This window comes from Alosa sapidissima, chromosome 9 (genome assembly GCF_018492685.1).
Source record: "Alosa sapidissima isolate fAloSap1 chromosome 9, fAloSap1.pri, whole genome shotgun sequence".
Taxonomy (NCBI): Eukaryota; Metazoa; Chordata; class Actinopteri; order Clupeiformes; family Clupeidae; genus Alosa; species Alosa sapidissima.
In genome coordinates, this window is record NC_055965.1 from 35,999,191 (window position 1) to 36,009,283 (window position 10,093).

The 10,093-nt window shown below is 45.2% G+C and overlaps 1 protein-coding gene across 1 annotated transcript in view; it reads right to left on the reverse strand.

Moving 5' to 3' along the window:
- The window catches only part of gaa2 (alpha glucosidase 2), a 25,257-nt gene extending 18,066 nt beyond the window's left edge, over positions 1-7,191 (reverse strand). Inside the window, exons 1-4 of the mRNA XM_042104132.1 lie at positions 7,034-7,191; positions 5,292-5,643; positions 3,963-4,248; positions 12-157 (exon numbers count right to left, since the gene is read on the reverse strand). Coding sequence (XP_041960066.1) covers positions 12-157; positions 3,963-4,248; positions 5,292-5,638 — 779 coding nt within the window. The 5' untranslated portion in view covers positions 5,639-5,643; positions 7,034-7,191. The remainder of the gene's footprint in view (positions 1-11; positions 158-3,962; positions 4,249-5,291; positions 5,644-7,033) is intronic.
- Between the last annotated feature and the right edge of the window lie 2,902 nt (positions 7,192-10,093).

The following is a 10,093-nucleotide window of genomic DNA, read 5'->3' on the forward strand; positions in this document are numbered from 1 at the left end:
CACACACTTACAGGATGACTCCGGTGTCTGCGCGTGTGATGATGAGGGCAAAGGGGTCCTTCCTGAGCTCCACGTTGTAGGAGGGGCTTGGGGCCTTGTGTTTTACCACAGGCACCTCGATGGGCACCTCATAGCGCTTCTCCACAGGGTCAGTCAACTAAGAGAGAGCGAGAGATGGAGAGATGGAGAGAGAGGGGGAGATAAAGAGAGAGAGATGAAAGGGAGAGAAAGACTTATAGACGGAGAAGAGGTCCAGAAAACAAGTGTAAGGGCCGTCAATATTGACCAATCACAATCCTCATGACAAGCAGAGGCCCTATATATTGACCAATCACCGCAAGATAGCTTACAGTCTGTCTGTGTGTGTGTGTGTGTGTGTGTGTGTGTGTGTGTGTGTGTGTGTGTGTGTGTGTGTGTGTGTGTGGTACCCTGATGCATAGGTCTGGTCAGTCTTGTGTGTACAGTAGTGTTGTCACGATACCAAAATTATTGTTTCGATACCGATACCAGGTCAAGAATTGCGATTTTGATACTTCTTCGATACTTTTTAAAAATGTATTGTAGAGTTACCACAGTGCCACCTGTGGTTGTATAGAGTGACCTGTGGTAACTCTATACAAAACATATTGATCTCAATGGTGCATTTTGCCCATGTTCAGGGTGGAAATAGTCAAATTGGTGTTTTTAAAAAGATCATAGACAATAAAGAAAAACCATTAAAAAAAAATCTTTGTATATTCCCACACGGTGTTTGGATGCTCTGAAAATGAGAACCAAAATTATTTTTCAGACTTGTGAGGTCTGCTGTTCAGACCCTGAAGGGATTTCTTTTCTGTTCATTGCTTTTTGTGAGTGTTTCTACTTATCTCTGTAAGGGAAATAAATCAAGAGCCTATGTTGAGTACAAATATGTCTTCTGAAGGCCTAAACAGAGCCCAGCCAAAAACTCCAATAAAATTTTGATCCACTTTGAGGGACAGCTATGACCATGCAGGATCATCCAGACCAAATGTGACAATTTTGCTACATACTATTCCTATTGATGTATCAGCATGCACAATTTTAGCCTCCTACATGGTTTAGTTCTTGTGCTTTGGGCTTGTGAACTTTGACAAAAAAAAGAAGCGGAACAAAATCGACACCCCCCTCCCCCTGTAAAACTAGCTGTATCTTGGAAAGTATTGATCTTACATGAAAGTAATTTTACAGTGTGTCTCCTGGGTAACCTTAGGCACACCTGGTAATTTTTTCAGAATTTTTTGAGACCTATGTGCGTGGGGCCCTGGTTGAATTGATGTGGAATGACCCTATTTGATTTGGGGGCCCCCACCCACGTCATCAGTAATTATGACCGCCGCGCAGCGAAGCGGCGGTCATATAGGTTTAGTCAGATTTTTTTTTTTCTTTTTCGCATGCCCAAATTTCCGTCAATGATTCCCGGGACACTGAAAGACCGGGGTACACGAAACTTGGTGGGCATGTAACCCCACATGGATAGCATGGAACCATCGTTTTTCGTTTTGATCTGTAGCCCCCCCGCTGGACTGGACCCCCCGAAAGGAGGGTAGGGCAGACACAGTTTTCTGTGAATATCTCGAAAACCGTAGGGTTTAGGAGGACCATTTTTTTTTGTATGTTGATCTCAAGGGGCCATGTCAACCCATTCCATAACCACTCATTTCATGTATAGCGCCACCTAGTTAAACACAAAAAAGTAAAAATGAGGTGTTGTAATTGAAGGTATCTGTGACCTAACATAGTCAAACTGCACGAAATTGGAAGTGTAGGATCATTATGACACCCTCTGTATGCACGCCAAGTTTTGTGGAATTCCGTTCATGGGGGGCCACACAATAAATTAATTTATGTTACTATACACCAACTGGCCTGTAGGTGGCCGGAGACAGTTTTCTGTGAATATCTCGAGAATCATAGGGCCTAGGAGGTCCACCTTTTTTATGTATGTTGGTCTTAAGGGGGCATGTCAACCCATCCCATTACCACTTATTTCATGTATAGCGCCACCTAGTTAAAAATGAAAAAGCAAAAAATTAGGTGTTTTCATCACAATATCTCTGGCTGACAAGGTCAAAACTGCACAGAATTAAAAGTGTAGGATCATTATGACACCCTCCGAATGCATGCCAAGTTTTGTGTACTTTCGTTCATGGGGGGCCTTACAATAAAATAATTTATGTGTACATTTAGTGACGTACACCAACAAGGATTCCCGGGACACTGAAAGACCGGGGTACACAAAACTTGGTGGGCATGTACCCCCACATGGATAGCATGGAACCGTCATTTTTCGTTTTGATCTGTAGCCCCCCCGCTGGACTGGACCCCCGAAAGGAGGGTAGGGCAGACACAGTTCTCTGTGAATATCTTTGAATAACTGTAGGGCCTAGGATGATCATTTTTTTCCGTATGTTTGCCTCCAGGGATCATGTTAACCCATTTCATGTGCACACGTGTGCACAAACAGATACACACACACACACATTCACAGTAATCATACGTATGACACATACTCACACAGTAGACATATGTACGCTTGCATGCACAGGCACATACGCAGGCACACACACAAGCACGCACACACACACACACAAGCACGCACACACACACACACACACACACACACACAACATAAACATAACACAAACAATCAAGAATTTCTCAGAATTATGAACAGGCAAGATGGAGGTGGGGTTGTATAAAATTAATTTTACATGTGAAATCTATGAACTAATCATGTTTTGGTACTTGTTGTCTAGCAGATACCAGTGAGAATTGAGTGTGGATAATGCAATTTAGTGAGACAGTTAGAATCATATATCATATTATTGTGGATCATAATCATAATCATATATCATATTATTGTGGAAAAAGTGTGCTGGACTGGGCGGCGGTCATATTTTGTACTGCTCTGCGGTACATCTAGTATTGAATATAGTGTGATCACCACACCAGTGGCCATCCTAGATTCTGCTTGACTCTCCACACAGACACAAACACAAACGGAAAATGATGGCTTATGTCATATGTTTCTATTTGATATATTTTGGAATTCATATAAAGTTATTTTGTTAATAAAATATAGTATTTTATAATCTGCATAAAAATTAATATGAATGCTAATTGAGTACACATTGGTTGTGTTTAGGTGTAATTGAGTTCCTGTCACTTTAAGAAATACATGAGAGTTAATTAGCCTTCAGCCTCACGGTTTTAGGCTAGTTAATAATAGTTGCGCATAGTGCTTAAGGATATGTGGATGCAATTCATTATGTTTTCTATGTCATTACATAAAATAAATGTTCAAAAAACTAACAACTCAAAGAAAATCTTTCTGGGATCATAGAAGAGCTAAGTGTCTTGCAGTCTTGCAATGTTCATTAATGTTTTTAGTGACCACTCCACGAATGAGACATGACCTGAGCTAGCGGGATAGTTAGCAAGGAGCCATCTCCAGATGTAAAAGTTTGCCATGGTTGTGTAGCCTATTTCTAAATGACTAAATGACGTTAAACCCAATAGTAGGCCTAAATTACCTAAATCCCTAGGTAGGTTAGCAACACAAACTTGAGATGCAAGTGAGCAAATCAACTTGATATTAGCCTATTATTATGTGTTACAACAGCACTTAAACTAGCAGCAATGTCTCGCTGTTTATGGCACGACAGCTGCGCATACGTGTGTGTGTGTGTGAGGAGAAATGACGCACAAGCATGTTACTTCAAAAGAACACGGTCATTCTTAAAAGTATTGATACTAATAAAATTAGGTATCGTGACATTTTTCATTTCAGGGTATTGCGATACTTTTGTAGTATCCGTGCAACACTAGTGTACAGTATGTGTGTGTGTGTGTGTGTGTGTGTGTGGTACCCTGATGCGTAGTCTCTGGTCAGTCTTGTGTGTGTGTGTGTGTGTGTGTGTGTGTGTGTGTGTGTGTGGTACCCTGACGCGTAGTCTCTGGTCAGTCTCGTGGAGCAGCTCAATGCGCAGCGTCTGGACGTCGTTGCCGTAGTAACTCTTGCGCGTGCGGACCAGCGTTCCTTCCTGGCCCGTCTCCGTGTCGTTCAGGGCGACCAGCGAGTAGGAGGGGTAGTCCGGCGGGTAGAAGCACCAGGGCACGCCGTTGCCGGGGTTACCGGAGGCCGTTGCCACGGGGATGAAGCAGCAGTTACGACTCTCACACATGGCCTGTGTTACCACCACATCTCTCTCAGGGTAGCAGTCAAACCTAGAGACACACACACACACACACACATATGCGCACACACGCACACATACACACACACACACACACACACACGCACACTGTGTGAGTATCTGTGTGTGTGTATTACATTTCTTCCTCCAGGGAGCATATAACGCAAATAACACCATTTCTTTGTTCAGGTCTGTATGTGTGTGTGTGTGTGTGTGTGTGTGTGTGTGTGTGTGTGTGTGTATGTGTGTGTGTATGTGTGTATGTGTGTGTGTGTGTGTGTGTGTGTGTGTGTGTGTGTGTGTGTGTGTGTGTGTGTGTGTGTGTATGTGTGTGTGTGTGTGTGTGTGTGTGTGTGTGTGTGTGTGTGTGTATGTGTGTGTGTGTGTGTGTATGTGTATGTGTGTGTGTGTGTTACCTCCACTCTGCAGCTGTGCTGCTGCAGCTGTCCTGTCCTTTCCTAGTGTCTATGTGTGTGTGTGTGTATGTGTGTGTATGTGTATGTGTATGTGTGTGTGTGTGTGTGTGTGTGTGTGTGTGTATGTGTGTGTATGTGTATGTGTGTGTATGTGTGTGTATGTGTGTGTGTGCTACCTCCACTCTGCAGCTGTGCTGCTGCAGCTGTCCTGTCCTTTCCTAGTGTCTATGTGTGTGTGTGTGTGTGTGTGTCTATGTGTGTGTGTGTGTGTGTGTGTGTGTGTGTGTGTGTGTTGTATGTGTGTGTGTGTGTGTGTGTGTGTGTGTGCGCTACCTCCACTCTGCAGCTGTGCTGCTGCAGCTGTCCTGTCCTTTCCTAGTGTCTATGTGTGTGTGTGTGTGTGTGTGTGTGTGTGTCTATGTGTGTGTATGTGTGTGTGTGTGTATGTATGTGTGTGTGTGTGTGTGTGTGTGTGTGTGTGTGTGTGTGTGTTGTATGTGTGTGTGTGTGTGTGTGTGCGCTACCTCCACTCTGCAGCTGTGCTGCTGCAGCTGTCCTGTCCTTTCCTAGTGTCTATGTGTGTGTGTGTGTGTGTGTGTGTGTGTGTGTGTGTGTGTGTGTCTATGTGTGTGTGTGTGTGTGTGTGTGTGTGCGCTACCTCCACTCTGCAGCTGTGCTGCTGCAGCCGTCCTGTCGGGCCGGTGCCGGTGCTGGGGGTCTGTGTGGCCCCTGGGTGCCCACCGGACTCCGCAGCCAGACGATGGTGCCTAGCAACCAGACGGCACAGACGGCCAGCACCAGGCCGCCGAGCGTGAGGAGGGCGCCGGTGATGGAGCAGGGCAGCACGCCCAACAGCAGGGGGCGCTCTTGCTCAGCCTCCACGTCCACATCGTCCACATCGGCCTCCTTCTCTTCCACCTCCGCCACCGCAGCCAGGGGCTCGTCCAGCGAAGCACACCCAGAGAAGTGCACCTCCTCTGGGCTCAGACGCTTGTAGGACACCATCAGGCCTGGAGGACACGGAGAGAGGGAAGAGGAGTCAGGAGAGGAGAGGAGGGGAGGGGAGGAGAGGAGAGAGGGAAGAGGAAGAGGGGGAGGAGAGGAGCCGGGAGGAGAGGAAGAAGGTAAAGAGAGGAGAGAGAGTAGAGGAGAAGTAAAGAGAGAGAGAGAGAGAGAGAGAGAGAGAGAGAGAGAGAGAGAGAGAGAGAGAGAGAGAGAGTAGAGGAGAAGTAAAGAGAGAGAGAGAGAGAAAGGGAGAGAGAGAGAGAGAGAGGAGAAGTAAAGAGAGAGAGAGAGAGAGAGAGAGAGAGAGAGAGAGAGAGAAGAGGACAACAGCAGAAGTGGAGAGGAGAGAGAGAGAGAGAGGAGAGAAGAGATGAAGAGAGGAAGAGAGGGAGGAGAGGAGCCGGGGAGGAGAAGAGTGGAGTGGAGTGTTGAAACGAGTAGTGGATAGAAATGGCGAGAGGAGAGATGAGGACAAGAGCAGGAGAGAAAAAGGAGAGGAGACACATTCCTAAAGGACTCTGGACAAACAACAACAAATTAACACACTCACACACATCAAGAGGGAGTATGTGTGTGTGTGTGTGTGTGTGTGTGTGTGTACACTAACTTGTATTACTAACAGCTGTACATCCTTTCTCTGTAGAGTAAAAGTTGTTGGTGTGTGCTTGTCACCTCGTCTTTATGTTTCATAGATTACTTTCGACCTCTGGGCTGTTTCCTGTCATCTTAAGACACACGCCTGCTGAGTCACAGGGTTTTTTGCGGAACCTGAAACAAATGAATCTCGTCTCTCTGTCTGTGTGTGTGTGTGTGTGTGTGTCTCTCTCTCTCTCTCTCTCTCTCACACTGAACCTTGGACTGAGATATGACCCGAGTCGCAATAACTGCGCAGATGTCAGCTTTCCCAGATGATCACAATAACAAGGTCGAAAGACGGTCTAGCAACATCGCACAGCATTCCTCTACCAGCGGAACGGGCTTCAGGTCATCGGTCACACTTATCAGATCTGACGGAATGTGTGAGACGGGACCACGGAGAGCCACGACGTTAACATTTCGATCTGTTTGGAAGACCAATCGAACCGTCGTTGCGCAGCGACTCCTGGAGTCGTGCTATATCACCGATCTTCCTGCGTCAGTCCGAATGGCTGGCGAAGGTGGCCGCTACCTGTGTGTAATTGGTACGACTCCAAACTGATACATCCAAAACTCACACTTTCCCACAATAATCCTTTAAATATACCAAGTACTGACCGTTACATTACGAAAAAAGACTAACTTATTCTGACGGAGCAACAATGCAGCGTAATGTTAGGTACGTGCAGAAGAATACTGATAACGTTTTATCAGCGACAAAAAAACACATACAAGGCAGCCCGCCACAGCGATACTTACCGTGTGCAAAATGACGCTAATTCTGCCTCATAAATATCACTGAAAAACAAGTTACATTCCTTCGCATGTCAAACTCCCCAGTCGAGAAGAAAGTGAATGTTTGCCCTTTCCAACAAGTTCTGTTATTCCACTCTTCTTCTGGGGATAATGCTCTCGTTTCGAGAGTATCCCATTTCAGCTCTACGCCTCACTGCTGCCCTCTATGGGTGTGGAGGTGCTCTTAGGAAATGACGGAATAGTCCAGCAGTTTAGTCAAAGAGTATAGAAGGGCTTTAGTCTAGTCGTGATTTCATGAACCCAGAAATGTTGAGTACCCTAAAGTTTTATTGCAGAAATGTCATCTATAGGCCTAGTGGGTGGAATTCAACTTGGTTGCCTAAAGTTGCACTTATTTGCATAATTAGCATAAATAGACAATTAAGGCGAGGCAGTACAGGTGAATAGGGTAAAACATTTTAATAATAGATATCACCATGAAAAAAAAAGCTTAACTCATGTCACACTGTTGGCCAACAGCAACATCCATCTTCTTTGTTTTCAAGTAGCAGGGAATTCAAGCCAAACCGTTGCAACTCTGCCATCAATCATTATGTTAAGCCCGCCTAACGACTCTATACACGATTTGATTGGCCTGATAGAAGTTTAATTTTTCGAGCTCACAAGCCAACGGAGAGTTGCTAGACTAACCCTGGAAGCAAATGTAATTTGCTGCCGCTAGGGTGCGTCTAGATTTCTAGGCTAATATACAGCATGCACATACACACAAACCCACAAGAACTATATACAATATGCAAAATAACTATATCCAGCATGCACACGTACACAAATGCACTAATAACTCCTCATTCCCTTCAGTCTCATCATCTTCTTGGTCTTTATCTGAATGTATTGTGAATGGGTTGCAGCAGTGGACCTCACCCCCTTCACACTTGCAGTAGTCAGTACAACTGAGACTTGCAGCATGGCAGCTGCAGTTTCCTTTGCTGCAGGCTTTCAATGTGCTGCAGCTACAGCTGGTGACATCAAGCAAATTTACTGGAGCCACTGCCTGGATGGCAAGAGCGGGCATGACAGCCCCTTCACTAGCAACCTCCCACTCAAACTGTGTGATGTCTCTGGCATCTGCAGGAGGCTCTCTCTGACCTGCAGCCTTCCACAACATGACCTGAAGATAGGAAGCATCAGGTTGGCAATCTGTTGGAGGAGCTTTTTAAGCTTAGGAGGCTTTTTTGCTGCGACTGTAAATCTGGTAGCGAGTGTTGTTCAAGGAAACTTGCAGTTGCACTGACTATTGCAAGTGTGAAGGGGGTGAGGTCCACTGCTGCAACCCATTCACAATACATTCAGATAAAGAATCAAGAAGATGATGAGACTGAAGGAATGAGGAAAGAAATGATGAAGATGTTGAAGGCTATTGAGTGGGATTGTGTGGTTGTTGTTAAATGGTGTTTGTGTGTGTTGTGTGTGTGTGCATACTGTATATAGTTATATAGTTTACAGTGTGTGGTGTGTGTATGTGTGTGTGTGTGTGCGGTGCGTGCGCGTTCCATGTTCTATATAGTTCTTGTATATAGTTATTGTGCATTTGTGGTACGTGTGCATGCTGGATATAGTTATTTTGCATATTGTATATAGTTCTTGTGGGTTTGTGTGTGTGCATGCTGTTATATAGTTATTACCTCCGCCAAGGAGGTTATGTTTTCATCGGGGTTTGTTTGTCTGTTTGTTTGTTTGTTTGTTTGTTCGCAAGATAACTCAAAAAGTTTGGGAGTGATCCGGATCACCGTCTGGATTAAGTAGATTTTTAATCTTGAACACAGAAATAACTCATTTTACTCAGACGCTTTACAGCAGTACCAAGACAAATAGGGGGGAAATACTACACAACAATGGGGGTAAATTGTTGAAATCCTCAGGATTTCATGTAGGCTAGGCTACAATAACATGACAACTGGGTCAACAACATCAACAACACATTGCAGGATGTCCCTTTCATGTGTACAATCACATGACAACTAGAGGGGTATTTCCATCAGCCACCCTAAAGGCTAAACCTGGCTTATTAAAGTCTCCTTGATTTTAGTGAGAGTTCCGTTCCATTAGTGTGGTCAAGGTGAATCCCAGCTTGGTAACTGGTAGCAAGGTTGATAGAATACTACTGTAGCATCCGTGGAGGTGAAGCCATTAACAACAACACATTAGCATTTCATCAAGGCACCCAAAGTCTATTAGAGTCTTAATACCAAGCAGTGTTGTAAGGCTATGCCCACTCTGCCACCCCCCCCCCACACACACACACACACACACACACACACACACACACACACGCACGCAAACACACACACACACACTGTGTTCTGTTTCCAGTGTCTCAGGCCAACCTTCTCCATGTAAAAATAATATAGAATTGTATAAGAATCCAGCCCAGAAGCCTGTTTTCTGTGACAGGTCAGCTAATACTGTCAGCTGATACTGTCCAGGTTGTTTCTGTTACGATTGAGAATTTAAAGGTCAGCTGATACTGCACTGTCCAGGTTGAGAATACAGAGGTCAGTTGATACTGTACTGTCCAGGTTTTTTTCTGTTATGATTGAGAAATAGAGGTCAGCTGATACTGCATTGGCGTGTTTTGGCCACATGATGGCACTGCAGAGCTTTAAGTGAGTAGCAGTTACAGGCCTGTTCTAGCTCCCTGCATGCACACTACTGGAGGCTGTGTTACTGTTGACATCCACATGATGGCGCTGCAGAGCTTTGAGTGAGTAGCAGTTACAGGCCTGTTCTAGCTCTCTGCATGCACACTACTGGAGGCTGGCAAGCTTTGGCTTCCTGTTTGGTGAGACAGGCTTCTGCTTGGTTTGAATTACTGTTGTGGTTGATTCATGGGGCAACTTTTTGAGCAATGTGTGTGTGTGTGTGTGTGTGTGTGTGATAAATGACCTTTACACAGTCCCCAGGTCATCATACCTCACTGCCCCTATGTGTGTGTGTGGTGTGTGTGTGTGTGTGTGTGTGTGTGTGTGTGTGTGTGTGTGTGTGTGTGTGGTCATTCTTACTGTA